This window comes from Notechis scutatus, chromosome 3, assembly GCF_049901735.1.
Source record: "Notechis scutatus isolate UNSWTSFEM ecotype Mainland chromosome 3, rNotScu1.2, whole genome shotgun sequence".
Classification (NCBI taxonomy): Eukaryota; Metazoa; Chordata; class Lepidosauria; order Squamata; family Elapidae; genus Notechis; species Notechis scutatus.
In genome coordinates this window covers 184,001,947-184,018,247 of record NC_142011.1, presented here as the reverse complement: position 1 = coordinate 184,018,247, position 16,301 = coordinate 184,001,947, and the positions used below count along the sequence as shown (strand labels likewise).

Sequence of the window (16,301 nt, the reverse complement as noted above, 5' to 3'; positions counted from 1 at the left end):
AAATTTCCTTCACATTTTATGTAGGAAAAAGAGTTGTTAGTATGTTAAGCAATTTTTCTTTCAGCAGTATGTTAGCAAAATACACCACATATTATAATTCTTGGTTTCATAAAATGCTCTGATTGATCTGCAAGACAAGTCAGAGACTTAAATTATTGCTAAATATTATATGAAATATTCTAAGTTAAAACATATTCATCACAATTTATTGGCTAAGCAAACTACAATTCTAAATTTGGAACCTTGTCACTTGACAGAAAATGAAATTTTATAGTATTGCTTTTGATATTGCTAGTTGACCATTCAGAATAATGAAAGTTATAATGCTCAGCTGAAATCATTTATTCAATATTCCGTTGCCAAGCACTGTTAGAAAAAAAAAACCCTCTTATGTGCTACCAAATAACATGGATGTGTTTTCTTTTTGAGCCTGCATTTCCTTTTCCCTTCTTGGCAACATTAAGATGAAAGAGGCCAAAGAAAATAAATACAGTAATAGCATTTACATTAAATTACATACATACTATTAAGAGAAAAATACAGATCTTCCTGATGTTGTTAATCTCCCGCAATTTATATCTGATGGACTAAATCAGTTAAAACTCACATGATTAAATAATATTAAAAGCATGAAAATAATTCTGGCCGGTGAGTGGCAGTCTTGCCTGCAACTCAAATCTGTATCCAATTAAATAAAAAGAGGTTATATGAAATTTGACAATCTCTTGGAACTCGCAAAAAAAAAAAAAAAAAGGTGAGACGACCAAAGAGAAAAATAAAATCACACCTACTAAAATCATGACTGCAAAGCGTGATTAAATATTGCCTTTAAAGGCATTCATTTACTAGTTGTACTAGATCCCTTAGTACAAATTCTGCATAAACGTCCCATAGCAGAGGCGTAGATAGACCTTGAATGATATTAAACTGGCAGGGATTAATTTAAGCACTTTTTGAAAATGCCCCACTAAGCACAAAGAGGTTTAAGATGACTTGGTTAGTGAGCTGCGCTTCTCTCCCTAAACAAGGTGAATAAAATGAAAGAAATTGCAAATATGCAATCTGCCAAGGGGCTTCGCCTTCTTTTAAAATCAAACGCCGCGGAAACGAAAGCAAGTAAAAGTATCAGAGTCTCACAGCGCCAACAGTTGGAAACAACCACATCAAGTAAACGGTAAGATGTTAGCAGTATTTTATAATTGCTATTTATGAAAAACTAAACGTTCTTCCTTTCCGCGACTGCTAGAAAACATTCGCACCCGCTGTCCCGGGGCCTGTTAAATATGACGTCATTACAATGGAACCACAACACAGGACGAACTCAGTTGTGCCGGGAAAAAACTCTTTTACGTTCTGTAGTCGTGGCCGAGTGGTTAAGGCGATGGACTAGAAATCCATTGGGGTCTCCCCGCGCAGGTTCGAATCCTGCCGACTACGGTGAAACATTTATTTTGACAAGAAAAAAAACAGTTCAGACGCATTTTCGACATAGAATGAAAATCATTCGGTTTGTCTTTAAGCTTCGCTTTATTAATTAGGTTTTAGAAAAGACCAGAAAGGAGGGGGAGAGTGGTGGGCGTGGCCAGCATGCGCGCGGCTTTCCTCCCCGCCTACCATTCGTTACCGTGGCAACGGGAACAGCGCGCCAGCGCGCGACTCGCGGAGACCAGCTTAAGATGGCGGACGATCTGGATACGTTGTTGGACGAGGTAGAGAACAAGTTTTGTCGTCTCTCGAGGCGGGACTGCTCGGAGCGGCTCCGGGCCAGCCAGAGTCGGAAAAGGGACCGCATTCTCGAGAAGGAAGAAGAGGCGGAAGCAGAGGCAGCCGCGGCGGGGGAGAGGGCCAGGTGAGCAGCGCGCATGCTCCAGCCTTCCCACCCTCTCTCTCCCGAGTCCCCACCTCCTCGGTGACTGAGGCTAAGAGAAAAGACAAGGTTGCAAGGGGACTGGAATCACACTTCCGGTGCCCCAGCGACGCCGTCCCCAACCGGGCACCCTCCAAGTGGGTTGACCTATGATTCCCAATCAGCTCCGACACATCGGAGGCCCAGGCAATGGAAGAAGGACTTCCCTGTTTAATGCATATATATATAAACCAAGGATCTTCAAACTTGACAGCTTTAAGACTTGTGGACTTCAACTCCCAGAATTCCTGAGCTAACATGACTGGAGGAGGAATTCTGGGAGTTGAAGTCCACAAGTCTTAAAGCTGTCAAGTTTGAAGACCCCTGTTCTAAACCTTGTAAATTTCACTAAGTACCTATGGAGATTCTCAGTCATTCAGGTTATGGTTATCCCAAAGGTGCTTTTTCAAGAAGCAACTGGACTTTCTGGTGTTTTTTTTTAAAAATGTTTCTCTTCTCATCCAAGAAGCTGCTTTGATTCTGACTGGATGGTGGAGAATGGAAGGATTTATCCTCTTTCTGGTCGTTTGCATTCTTTTTTGAGGGTCATTGAAGCACCTGGAGGTTTATCTGTGTCCTCTGGGTGACCTGAGTGATGCAAATGGGTGTGGAGCCTTCTTGGAACCATTGAAAGGACTGTGTTGTAGACTGGAGACAGAGGTCATATCCCTCCTCCTCTGTTGAGAGAGGGCTGTTCAGTTCTGACATAGACCCCTCTTTGACCCCTCTTTCAAACCAGCAATCCTATCTGTCTAAGTATGGACTTAGTTGTCTTCAAAAGAGTGGCCTTTGTCTTTTAAATGCGGATGGGCTGGTGAATCTTGTCCTGATGGGTTTGTTCTCCTATGTTGTGCCGTGCATTTATGAAATGGTGGTTTTGTTTTCCCCAATGTACAGATCTGTACATGGCTCACAGCATATACCACCTTGCTCAGTTTGTGTCTGGGTGTTTCATCCAATCAGAGTTGAAGAAGCTTCTTGGATGAGAAGTGAAACGTCTTCAAAGAAAAACCAGAACGTCCAGTTGCCTCTTGAAAAAAACACCTTTGGGTTTCACTTATAAGCACACATAGGAGTAAGTCCCTTTGAATCCAAGGAGAATTTCTTACGATTTAATGGTTGCAAGTTTTTTAGTTTTGTAAAAGACCATCAACAGCTATTCTATTTACTGATTAGGAATGATGCTGCAGCCTAGTATATGGCAGTGCTCAACCGGAAAACCCAAAATGGGACATGCATAATTCTGTGATTTTCCCCTTTTGCCTTTGTGGATTTTCCCCCTACTGCCAGTAATTCTTTCTTGCAATCATTGCTGCCTTTTTGGTCCTTTTCCATGCTAATAACATTCAGAAACAACATCTTTCTCCCTTTCCTGCCTGCTTCAAACAATTCAAGTCATTCTTGTCAGATTAAAACTTGTTTCTCTTCCAGAGCATCTTCTAACAGTCTCTCTATAGAAGCAGATATCTCAGTTGACACTTAAATGTCTGTCCATTTTTCAAAATTATCCAGTAGATCCAGTGTTAAAATACTTCACTTTATTCTGTAATTGAAAGTTGAATGTACAGTATGTGTTCTTCAATTATTATCTTTAATCCTTTCAAGTATGTTGTGTTTCTTTTAAGCATGTTGTTTTTTAAAAACAAACAAAAGAATTTTCCCATGGGAGAGACTTTTTTATAATTAATTCCAAAATCTTATTTCAAATTATTTGGACCCTACCCCATTTGTAACTTTCTAAAATCAAACTTTTAATTGCCCTTTTGCTGTTTATTCTGAAAAAGAAAAATTAAGTCAGTCTGGTATTTAAAACTTCTTTCTCTAAGGATTCACCCAGTGCCATAAAATCTGCCAATGCAAAAGTTTCTAATCACCAAAAAGTAGTTAAGAAGCAGTTTCCCAAAGGGATAATAAAAGTATGAAGTATGTGAATTTCAAAGGCACCAACCGCAGTATAAACAAGATGGCTATTCCCTCATCTTCAGAACTCTAAAACTTCCACAGAAGGCTCTTCTGCAGTCTCTTATCAAAGAATAGCTTTCTGGAGAGGAGTGTGTGTGTGTGTGTTCATGATCTTCTCTTTGTTCAAAAAGCCTATCTACCCATCAGCTCTTCATTCTGCCATGGTTATTGGCTCTTTTTTCTTAGAGCTATCTTCAGTCCATCATTTTTTTTCCTTCTGAAATCCATGGGTTTTACTTTTGATGTAGTTGTCCCTGTAGCAATCTGTGTATTACATATGGGTGTATACTGTATGAGTATACTTTATTTTACTGAATATACTGTATTTTAGATTCATACAGTGTATAGTATGAGTCTAAAATACACATTTTCCTTTTCCACATTTCTCTGCTTTTTATCCTACCTAAACTATCGAGGACTTCTGGAAAATCTCAAAGCTTGCAGCCTTTTTTGTTAAATAAAGTTATTGTGAGGGGAGTGTGGAGGGGTTTTCTGAGGAGGGCACTTGGTATGACTACATTTTTTTTCACCAAATGATGCTTCTCTTCCATTTTCTTCTTTAGATTTACCAAAATATTGACAAAAGGAACCAGTGAAGAAGAGGACATTGATGAAATAATTAAGGATATAGATGAAAGTACTTATATCAGAAATTTCACAGTAAGTAAATCTCTGAGAAAAGAAAGACACATTGGTTAATCAGTATCAGCAAGGGCTCTGGTGTTGTATTTTTTTCTTTACCCTTCACCTGTTCCCTATAATTATGCAACTGGTTAACTGGTCTTTGTTCTCTTTGTTTTTGCTAGAAACAAACTCCTAGATTATTCAGCTCAGCATCTGAAAATAACACCTCCATTCAAACCCATGGTAAGAAGTAAGTAAGATTTACAATTAAATAAATAATGTTTAGTAAATGACTAACTTAGATTTCATTGCATTGGCACTCAGTCAAGAAAAAGATGTTGGGTTGGATCCAGAATTTGTTACACTTAGATTCCATCCATTATTGTTGCATCTTTTTTGCAACAATTGTGCACATAAGCATTCAAAACTGAATATGCAAATCAACAGAATATGTGGAAGGAAATGAAAGCAGGGGAAATGTGGTTATTTCAGCTATATATAATCTAAGTTGCAGTCACTCCATCTTGGACTGATAATAATCTTATATGTGGAAATAAATTCTATTATGAGTGGTGGACTTTCCACTATAAAATATACCTGGCTATAACAGTAATTTCGGCTCAGTTCAGTGGAATTACCGTATATACTCGAGTATAAGTCGACCCGAATATAAGCCGAGGCACCTAAATTTACCACAAAAAACTGGGAAAACTTATTGACTCGAGTATAAGCCGAGGGTGGGAAATGCAGCAGCTACTGGTAAATTTCAAAAATAAAAATAATTAATTTGGGAAAGCGATCTCACTATCATGAAAGGTTTAATTGATTCATTAACCCAAAGAAGAAGATGATGATGACAGCGGGAGGCAGGAGTCACTCTCTTCCCCTCCCTCGGAGGCCCCCTGAGTCAGGAGTTGCTACCGCCAGCGCGGCCCCAGTCCCGTCGCCTCGGGAAGGAAAGGCAAAAAGGAAGAGCCGCGGCAGCGTGCAACGGCAGCAGCGGCACCGGAGGCTCAGGCTCAGCGGCTCCTGGTTTTGCCCCACCCTTCCCAAGGCAACGCGGGACCGAGCCGCACCGGCAACAGCAACTCCCGACAGCCCCAGCCGGACACCTGAGCGGAGATGTAGGGAGAAGGCAAAGCGACGGAAGATCCTTCAGGGGAAACTGAGGGGAGACTCACCCTTGGTCCAGATGAGCCCCCTTCCCGCCCCTAAGGAAGAGCAAGGGCAGGCAAGCCCCACTTCACGGACTCCGTCCGTCCTCGTTCCCACCCACCCACCCAAAGCCACGAAGTCCCCAATCGCGCAGCCCAGAATCGCCCTCTCCTCAGGGGGCAGCAAGGGCCCGGTTTTTCCCGAGACAAGAAGCTCCGCCGTGCAATGAAAGCGCCCTGGCTCTAGGCTCGCAGGCTTAGAAAACAATGTGAGCTGAGGTGGCTTGGCTCTGCTCGGCTTCTCCAACATCCGGTGCCGCCCTGTTCTATGTGCCAGGCCCGGCAAGTCCGAGCAGCCAGCGCGTGGAGCAGGGCGGCGCCGGAGATCGTTGGCTGCCTCTTTCGCAGCACGGAGGCCTCCCGGCTGGCCAGCTGCTCTCCTCCCAGGCATGATATTCCCCTCTGAAAAAAAAATCGGGGCCGGCCAAAGAGACCCCCACCGCGCGCCAAGAAATCGCTGCCCAGCTCCCTTTTCCTGCCGCCCAGCGGCCTCCGCTCGTACCGCCCGCCCGCCCGGGCTCCGCTCGCACCGCCCGCCCGCCCGGGCTCCGCTCAGGTATCCGGCTGGGGCTGTCAAGAGTTGCTACCGCTGGCGCGGCTGGGCGGCTCCCTCCGCGTTGCCTCGGGAAGGAAAGGCAAAACCAGGAGCCGCTGCTGCCGTTGCAAAGCGCCGCGCGGCTCTTCCTTTTTGCCTTTCCTTCCCGAGGCAACGCAGGACTGGAGCCACGCAGAGCCGCGCCAGCGTAGCAACTCCTGACTCGGGCCTCCAAGGGGAGGAAGGAGGAGAAGAAAGGGGGGAAGGGGGAGATTCCCAAAAAATTGGAATTCGATTTTAATCGGAAGAATATCATGTCTGTCCTCCTTCTCTGCCTGTTTGTTCTGTGTGGCCGAGGAGGAGGAGACCGGCCGGCTGGTTGGGGAGGCTTTCTGCACCGGAGGCGGCTGCTGGTCTCTGGCTTTGCTCCGCTTCTCCGATGGTCGGCGCCGCCATGTTCTTTACTTGGGCAGCAGGCGCCGCAGCGGCGCCCACGGCGGCAACAGGCAGTTCCGCCCGGGCTCCGTTCAGGTGTCCGGCTGGGGCTGTCGAGTTGCTGCCGCGCGGTGCGGCCCCAGTCCCGCGTCGCCTCGGGAAGGGAAAGGCAAAAAGGAAGAGCGCGGCAGCGCAGCGGCAGGTTCCTTTTTGCCTTTTCCTTCCCGAGCAACAGCGGGACTGGGCACCGGCGGCAGCAACTCCCGACAGCCCCAGCTGGACACCTGAGCGGAGCCGGGCGGAACTGCCTGTTGCCGCCGTGGCGCGCCCTGCGGCTCCAATGGCTGTCCGGACCATCCGGCGCCGCTGCAGCTCGGAGCAGCCAGCGCCTCCTGGCGCAGAAAGCCTCCCCAACCAGCGGCCGGTCTCCTCCTCCTCGGCCACACAGAACAAACAGGCAGAGAAGGAGGAAGCAGCTGGCCAGCCGGGGGAGGCCTCCCGTGCTGCGAAAGAGGCAGCCAACGATCTCGGCGCCGCCCTGCTCCACGCACTGGCTGCTCGGACTTGCCGGGCCCGGCACATAGAACAGGGCGCGCCGGATGTTGGAGAAGCCGGCGGGCCAGAAGCCACCTCGGCTCGCGTTGTTTTCTGAGTCCGCGAGCCTAGAGCCAGGCGCTTTCATTGCACGGCGGAGCTTCTTGTCTCGGGAAAAACCGGGCGTCCTTGCTGCCCCCTGAGGGAGGGCGATTCTGGGCTGCGCGATTGGGGACTTCGTGGCTTTGGGTGGGTGGGTGGGAGCGAGGACGGATGGAATCCGTGAAGTGGGGCTTGCCTGCCCTTGCTGGCTGCCTCTGCTTCCTTAGGGCGGGGAAGGGGGCTCATCTGGACCAAGGGTGAGTCTCCCCTCAGTTTCCCCTGAAGGATCTTCTGTCGCTTTTGCCTTCTCCCTACATCTTCCCTCTGTTAAAATCCACACACACACACACACACACACACACTTATTTTCGGGCGGATAGATTTCGTGTCTGAGCATTCTCACATGACGGTGGGTCTTTCCCCCCTAAAAACAGTTAAAAAAGAAAAAAATATATCCTCATGCCAGAACTTTTCTGCTTCTGATTACCCCCATGCTTAAAAGTTGCAAAGGAAGCAGGGAAGCGCCTGCCCAGCTCCGGAGCTCCACACCATTTTTTTTCAGAGGGAATCTGACTCGAGTATAAGCCGGGGGTTTTTTCAGCACAAAAAATGGGCTGAAAAACTCGGCTTATACTCGAGTATATACGGTATTCTCAGATAATTATGAAGCTTCAGTTACAGTAGACCGGAAAACACAGGGTCATTTGAAATTTTGAAACTCTTAAAGATACTTTCACAAAATAGTTGCAGTTGTGGCTGCATCTATCCTTACAATGTCCATATAGCAGAAGGCAAAGGATTAGACTGTAGCCACTCATCTTTTTACTTTCTAAGGATGCCTCTTTTTTATGTGGGACCTAGAGTCATTGTGAAAATATAAGCTGAGGGTACCATATTGGTTTATAGCATCCCAGCCTCCTATTCATATTTTTAAAATTAAGAGCATCATAAACATTTAAGGAAAACAGGATTCAGTGGGCATAAGGAATCTGACATCAGACATGCCTTTTCTTTCAGGTGTCAGCTGGGGAATTAGATGACAATAAATCAAGAACTATTGGTAGATTTTTGGGTGATCTAAATGGATCTGTAAATTTGTTTTTTGTTTTAATGATACAGTTAAATGTATACAGTGAAAAGGGAATAACAAAAGGATTTTGTCTGGAAGAGTATTATCAATTTAGTTCAATTCTAATTTTCAAAATATTTGAGCTTAATTGTAAATAATAATTGTATCTTATTCTGATAAATGTATGTTCTAGAACATTCCCAGAAGTTCCTATAAGTTTAAAGTCTGTTCATTCGTAAGGTTGGTCAGATTCTATAGGAAATATGAGTTTTGGACATGAACTGAAGGCAGTAAAAGGGGATCTATTAGGTTTTTCCAGGCAATAGTTTCAAACATGAACCAGCAAAAATCACAACACATTATTAACCAACCTAATCTGGATCCAGCTCTGCATTTCTGAAAGTTTTCTAAGTGCTCTCATCATTTATTATTTCAGCTGTGCTTGATATTTTATAACTAGTTTAATTTCATAATTTAATCTTCTATAATATTATGTGGTGATTAATTATGCTTTTCATAAATAAACATAAACTTATTCTGATTTGCCATGCTTTATCATTCTTCCAAGCTGTTGAAAAGTTTTCTCTATTTACTACGATAATAAATAAATAAAGTGTTTATAATGTGTCTGTAGTTTTTAAAGGCTCCTAATTTTAATTCTGGTAGATGTTGCCCAGTATACCTTGGTGGAAGCACCGCACCATATGGTATTGGAACAAATATTTCACAGAGGTATGATGTCTTTTTTAATACTGCCAAACATGTTAGTTTTACCTTACAACATGAAGTAATCCAGGTGCTATTTCTATTGAGTTTGCACATTAACCATCTTATGTAATCTAGGGGCTGGATCAACTTTGAGAGGTTAGCATTGCAACACTGGAAAACTCCAGAACTGGTTCCCAAATGCTGTTTTAGCAGGGCTTTTTTAGAATTTTGTGGCCATTGTGATGATTATGGATCTGACACAGTTTTATTCCCATATATATACCGTGTTTAGTGGAAAACGCCCTCAATTTAGCTTTTGCCTCAACTTGAGGACATACGGCCTGGATATCAGAGAAATTTTACTTATTGTAGTGTCAATGGCCAGACCATCTTGTGATAAAGGCTAAAGGCTTTTACCAACTACCGTACAGTCACAAATGGCCAGACAATGGTGTTTGCAATGGAGGTCTCGGTGGCAGAGACGAATTATCCTCAGGCTTTGCTGTGTCTATTCAGGACCTGGTTTTGGGATAGATTCCTGTATGATCTCCCAACAGAACGTGGGAAAGTAATATATTTTGTTTGATTTTCCAGAAAATATAGAGTGATGGTGTCTCTCTGGAGGTGTTGTTGGTTTTCAAGCTGAATATCACCAATATGTGGATAACTCTTACTGTGCACATCCTGAACCAATATTTACAGATACTGTGTGTGGTCAATGTGCGTCTTTAAACAGAGACTGAATCCTGACAAGATGATGACTTTGTTTATGGATGGTTCCTGAGTTTTGGAATTGGAAGTTTAAATATTTTAAATGGGATCATCCTCCTTTAGAAAGAGTATATATTTTGGAGTCCCTAAATCAATACTACTGGAGAGCCAATTGACCTCAATAGTTATATAAATGCCTCGCAGGAAGAGGTTGTACTTGTCCCCAAAAGACTAAGCTACTTCCAGTCTAAACCTGTCCAATGTCTTTACTAAATTGATTAATCAGTGAAAAAAAGAAAAGTTGTTCAACATTTCAAAGTATTGTAATGGAGGCCTCATATTCTTTTTAAATAAACCAGTGACATTTGTTTTTTCTTTCTTTCAATAGAACTTGTGATCAGTTACGTTGCACTGCATGTGACTTCCGTGTTTTGCATTATAATGACTATCAATGGGACAAATCATGTGATTACCTCTTTTTTAGGTAAGTATTATGGACAATATTATCAAGGGTTCTACGTGTATTCCCACTGAAAGTTTATTGGTAGGTTATGCCAAATTATTTTTTGATACAACATATTTTAGCACAGACATTTTCCCTTCTCCCTTGTGGGCAAGATAAATGAACATTTTTTATTATGGTTCTCACATCATGTAATGTTTGGTTTTGCCTATTTGCAATACTAAACACATTTACAGTACTAGAGACTAATTTCCATCAAGTCAAGTAGTAAGAAAGATATTTTTTTTGAGTGTATGTGATAATGATTAAACCATAAATACATGGAAAAATTATTCCTATAATGTCAGAATTATATATGTATAATGGCATGGGTTACTTTTTTTTTTAATATGCAGGACTTGATAAAGAATTTTCCCACTTTCAGAATATCTGGTATGAAATATTAATTTTATATCAATGGTTTTCCATTGAAAGAACAAGGGAGAAATTTTGGTCTTTATCCAGGTGATAAAACTGCTGGCCAGACCACTAAGGGTTGTTGTGAGTTGCTGTTCTGCAACACCTAGAGGTCTTTCTGCTTTGCAAAGAAAGAGCAGGTCCTTCCCCATTGAGCTTCTTTGGATACATAAACACACATATAAACAATACTACTTCTGAACAGTAGCAGTGATTCCAGAATCAACTGGAATCAAACAGGATCAAAGTCAGAAGTTGACAAAACTGGGGATTCACACACTTTGTGTGAATGAAAGTGCTTCTACTCAGTGGCTCTTTTATTCTAAACAATGATACTTTAAAACAAGGGCAGGGGTGGGATGCTACCAGTTCTGCCTGGCTCTATAGAACTGGTAGCTTTGAACAGCAGCAGACACCGAACCATTTCTGTGTTTGCTGCTATTTGGCCCGCCCACCAGCCCGGGCTCTTACCTGTCCTTTGTTTCTTGCCTTTTCAACTCAAAACATAGTCACTGAACCGCTATTAACACCTGTTGAATCCCACCCCTGAACAAGGGTCTTCATACTTGGCAGGTTTAAGACTTGTGGACTTCAACTCCCAGAATTCCTGAGTTAACATGACTGGAGGAGGAATCCTGGGAGTTGAAGTCCACAAGTCTTAAAGCTGTCAGGTTTGAAGACCCCTGCTTTAAAACCATGCAGAATCTCAGTTGAAATAAACTGTTCTTAATTCTTAGGAATAACATGCCTGAATTCAGCAAGTTGAAAACAAAGATGCTAATGAAGAAGGGATCACGGGCCTATGCCTGCCAATGCACTTGGAGATCTATAGATGAATTAACAGATCTCACTATGGACCGACAGCTCCGTTGGGTTTGTAGCAAACATATTGGTTGATGTTGGCTTGCTTCCTGCAGTATCCACATCTGTATGAAAATCATCTGTTCATTGCTTGGCATCATGTAGGGTGCACCGAGAATGTTCTGTGTAGATCTTGCTGCTGTTCCAGTATTAAGTGAGCACTTTGCCTCATAAACCTACTAATGTGATTACACCTGCCCAGAGGCTTCACTTCTATTGCTGATAGAACCAAGCTACCATAGGGAAATTGTTTTAGTTAAATGTTACATTGATAAAGGTCTTTGGATTTGTTAGCTCCTTCAATTAATATCAACAAAAGAATAATAAAACTGAAAAGAGAGAAAAGACATGAAATAAAATAATATTCTTTGACTAGAACATTAGTTTAATATAAAAAATCTGTTATGGTGTCTGAGATTTAAAATATTCAGGCACAATATAGTTCAAAGGAGATTCTGACTATTCTGCTTTTATCCAGCTGCTGTTATAGTCAAATTAATGCAAACCTGCAGCAGTATTATCCTAAAACTTGTATCAGGAGCTGAATTATGCAGTTAAAATACAATAGGTTAGTAAACTGACAAGAAGACACTGTAGCTCAAAATTCTGAAAAGCATAATTGCTAGATACAAACCATATTCATAAAGTTGTTTCAGTTGCATACACACATGGAAGTAAACCCCACTGGCATTTGTTTCCAAGTAAACATGCATTGAATTGGGCTATACAAATTTATGCTCATCTCACTATCTGGTAATCTTGCAAAGTGTACCTCGTAATGAGCATCATTAGTAGCCAAAAGGTTTTCTGAAATAATATTTTGAATCAGCTATTCTTCTTTGTGAAAGGCACAAGTATGCATAAAATTAGATGGAGGATGGCTTCATTTTAAAATTGCTATACAGCATTTAAGCTAATCACATTTGAATGTTTTTAAACAAGTCTAAAAATCAAAATATTATGCAAAGGTTGTCCTGACTTACTGTATCTGTTTTCCTCTTCTGAAAAAATAATTGCATCATGATGTATTGATCTAATGTGTCCTAAATGTAATTTTTGTTTAAATATTATTTTTTCAACTTATAATATGTCACATCATCCAATAATGCATTCTGTCATTTTTCTCTGGCACTGAAAATTTAGAAGTGGATTGCAATTTAAAGATTTATAACATTAGAACACTTACTGAACTAACATGCTAACACAATAGCTATTGTTCATTATCAGAAACACATTAAATATAAAGAGATACCATTGATTTCAGCTTTTTAAATAATATCGAATATGTTTAGAATTATAATAAGAATAATTTTGGTATTGTAATATAAATTATACAAATAAAATATGTTTAGAATCACAATACAAATAATACCGGAAGTTAAAACTACACCATGGAAATCAGCCCCCGTCATATTTTTTTTTCTGTAATGCTACAATAATTAAAGCATATCCTTGGTATTTACCATTAAAATTATTTTGTTTTTATCAATTGCTTAATTCATTTTTGTTTATTGATGATACGGTATTAGATTATAGAATGTTCTATATAATTGCACTATTGTTAATAATAAAATAATACAGATAATATAATAGCTGGCCATATGTCACTTTTTTAAGTGCCACATTATAATATCACACAGTCACTAAACCCGTGGTTGTAAGTTGAGGACTACTTGTATACATGCCTCTAATCTTGTGTGTGTGTTTGTTAGGGCCTCTCATGGTGTTAATGGGGCAGATCTGGAGGCAAAGTAAATATATGGGCTTGAGGCAGAGACTGGTTTCCATGTTAGCATCATCCTGTTGTTTTTGTTGCTTATAAGAATCTACACCAGATTGAAAGGTGTATGTATGCAGGTATGGGCCTATCACCTGGTCCCTGAGAAAGTGTAATGTCATTGTCCCATGTGGATTGTAACTTATTAATAATGGGTTTAAATGGCTTGAGCAGTGGACTGTCAATAACAAGCAGCGGTGTTCTGTTTCTGTTTGGCTTTTAATAGTTCATCCTTGGGAATTGATGTAGCTTGTTTTGATTTATCTGTTAATCTCCTTAGGAAAACAGTTTCCTAAATGCCTGGTTTAATTCCCTCGGTTGAGCTTCTTTGTCAAGTGAGTCAGAACAAATCTTTTTGTAGCATAGAGCCTGGACACAGATAATTTGGTGGTGTGTCCTGGATAGAGACTGAAAATGTTTAGGTATGCATGTCAATCTGTTTATTTCCTTTATAACGTGGTATTTATGTCACCATTGTGTGGTTTTTGATAAAATCAAGGAAATGGACTTGTTCCACACATAGATCTAGGCTAAGGTTGATGGCAGGGTAGAAGTTCAAGTCATGATGGAATTGGGATGAGGGATTCATTTCCATGGGTCCAGATGGTAAAAGTCTAACCAATAAACCTCAAGTAAAAAAGAGGCTTCACTAAATCTAGCAAAATAGAAGAAATAAAATAATAGAATTACCCTGATCCATTTGTCCAATTGTAATCATGTTCATATTTGCTGGTTTATTGGTGAATTTTAGTTGCCCATCTTCCCCCAAAGGGCAACAGACCACAATATCCTTGTTCTTCAATTGCTGCTGGAAATACAGAAGAACATATGCAATTTAGCAGTAATTTTGAATAGTTTTAAAATTTAGGAAATTAAAAGTGTGAAGGGAAACAGTCCATTTTGAGCACAGTTGCTGAGAGAAAGATTCTTGATTCACAGATGTATGGAATGTATATGTGTATGTATGTATTTTTACAAACAGGTAAAAATAGCATGATTCCTTCATAATGCAGACAGGTGGGCCTCAACTTATGACCACAATTTGGATTCTTGGATGTTGAATGAAGGGGTCATTAAGTGAGATGTCATGTGACCACTTTGCTCAATAATTACAGTCATGGCACTCCCAGTTTGGGTTCTGAAGCAATCTCACAGGTCATTAAGCAGACTAAGTTCCAGGTAAGGGGGATAGGGGGAGATTGGGTTTTGGCTCTGCGCAAGTTGAGGTGCTGTTTGCCGTGCAGTGACAAGCTGCCTCAGCTCAAAAGGCCTCAGCCAATTATCCAGATCACCATTGCACGGAAAGTGCCCTACTCTCCTTCCTTTTCTCCAGTGGTTGGCAAGCACACCTGTTGTGGTCTGTTGGCAGCCTGCAGAGATGGCAGCGGAGTCGGACAGTGGGGAGGAACAGGGCCAGTTAGGGAGTCTGGGGAGGACTCAGATGAGGGTCCTATGTCCGATACAGAGATTGGGCCAGGGCCATCTAGGTGTTAGGTGCTGACTCCGGAGCCTTCAGAATCTGACAGCAGCAAGGCTGAGGAACAAGGGGAGCCTGTTCCCAGTGCACACATGTGCAGAGCTGCCAGAAGGGAAGAGCAGCTAAGACAAAAGAGGCGACTCAGGAGTAAGGCTTGGAGGTGATAGGCCCCTCCCATAAAACATAAAGGAGGAGCAAAGGGACAGGAACCTTTGTAGGAAGCAACTTTGTTCGCTCTGTTTGGATTAAACCTTGAAGCTCTGTGTGGACTTTGTACTCCATCTGGCTTTTTACAGTTAATTTGGCACTTTAGTTATTGGCAGCAATTCAGAGATAAAGGTGGGTGCTTATCTCAAGAGACTGGGACTCATTACAGGCTGGGAATTAACATAATTCCCAGCTGTTGAAATAAAAAGAGTTGTTGGACTAAGCATGTGATTAATTAGTCTCAGGAAGCGTGGGTCAGAACAACATCCAGCCTATGCGAAGCACAGCCTTCTTCCCGAGGCCACGTCACACCATTCCCACAATCCATCAGAAAACTGCTTCAAATTGCACAATTTGAAGAAGGAGGCGTCTGAAGCACTGTGAGCATGGAGCCCACTTTTGCGGTGCTTCAGAAGCTCCAAATGTTTCCTTTTCCTGACATCCTGGGTTGGTGCAGTGCATTTGCGTTCATCTGAATAATGTTCTCACACAATTCCTCTTGTGGGAAGTTGGGTTGTTACTTTAGTAATGGAACATTTGTTTAGTGTGTGTTGTTTTTTGGCAGACCTAAAGTTTCTGATTTGCTATCATTTTCTAAACATCCAGGAAGGGTAGCGTATTGCTGTTTTATTCTTCCCTTGTGAATTTTATTCCTTTGAAGATATTGTAGATTGTTTCATGTGGTTTGTCTAGTTATCACATACTTTTGGTTGTATGTGTGGAAGTGCTTTAGTTTCTAGATGCTGCATTACATTCTCTGCTGTGAGCGCTTAGAATAGAATAGAATAGAATAGAATAGAATAGAATAGAATAGAATACTTTATTGGCCAAGTGTGATTGGACACACAAGGAATTTGTCTTGGTATAAATACTCTCAGTATACATAAAAGGTACATTTGTTAAGAATCAGGAATCATAACGTACAACACTTAATGATAGTCATAGGGTACAATCAACAATCAAATCATACTAGGAAATAGTCAATATAAATCGTAAGGATACAAGCGACAATCACAAGTCCTACAATCACAAGTGGGAGGGGATGGGTGATAAGGAGTGATGAGAAGATTAACAGTAATAGTAGTGCACACTTTGTAAATAGTTGAACAGTGTTGAGGGAATTATTTGTTTAGCAGAGTGATGGCTTTCGGGAAAAGCATGGTGATTCCATGAGTATTCCTCTGATCTGTTTGTATATTTGTCCATCAATCTGAAAGTAGGTGGGTAAAGCAGAGGTTGATGGCTTCCATGATTTCAGTA

General features: G+C 41.6%; 1 protein-coding gene and 1 non-coding gene across 4 annotated transcripts; both read left to right on the top strand.

The window, feature by feature from the left end:
* Window positions 1-1,355: 1,355 nt before the first annotated feature.
* Window positions 1,356-1,437, top strand: TRNAS-AGA (transfer RNA serine (anticodon AGA)). Its single transcript has one exon. It is a non-coding gene; the product is annotated as a tRNA-Ser (tRNA).
* A 135-nt stretch (window positions 1,438-1,572) lies between these two features.
* Window positions 1,573-13,170, top strand: CFAP418 (cilia and flagella associated protein 418). Of its 3 annotated transcripts, none has more exons than XM_087962024.1 (6): window positions 1,573-1,709; window positions 4,432-4,528; window positions 4,675-4,742; window positions 9,048-9,113; window positions 10,189-10,284; window positions 11,457-13,170. In XM_087962024.1, exons 1-6 carry the CDS (start codon window positions 1,588-1,590, stop codon window positions 11,614-11,616), a joined length of 609 nt encoding a protein of 202 aa, XP_087818150.1. In that variant the 5' UTR covers window positions 1,573-1,587; the 3' UTR covers window positions 11,617-13,170. The 3 variants fall into 3 exon arrangements, with proteins under 3 accessions (XP_087818150.1, XP_087818151.1, XP_026546462.1); XM_026690677.2 differs by having other exon boundaries at window positions 1,603-1,849; XM_087962025.1 differs by lacking the exon at window positions 9,048-9,113 and having other exon boundaries at window positions 1,599-1,849.
* The last annotated feature ends 3,131 nt before the right edge of the window (window positions 13,171-16,301 follow it).

What these genes read in the sequence shown, in the direction of transcription:
- CFAP418 (XM_026690677.2), top strand. Translation starts at nt 1,677, where the DNA reads ATGGCGGACGATCTGGATACGTTGTTGGACGAGGTAGAGAACAAGTTT. An exon ending in CTTATATCAGAAATTTCACA is followed by an intron (nt 4,529 to 4,674) that starts GTAAGTAAATCT and finishes TGTTTTTGCTAG; the next exon opens with AAACAAACTCCTAGATTATT. An exon ending in ATTCAAACCCATGGTAAGAA is followed by an intron (nt 4,743 to 9,047) that starts GTAAGTAAGATT and finishes TAATTCTGGTAG; the next exon opens with ATGTTGCCCAGTATACCTTG.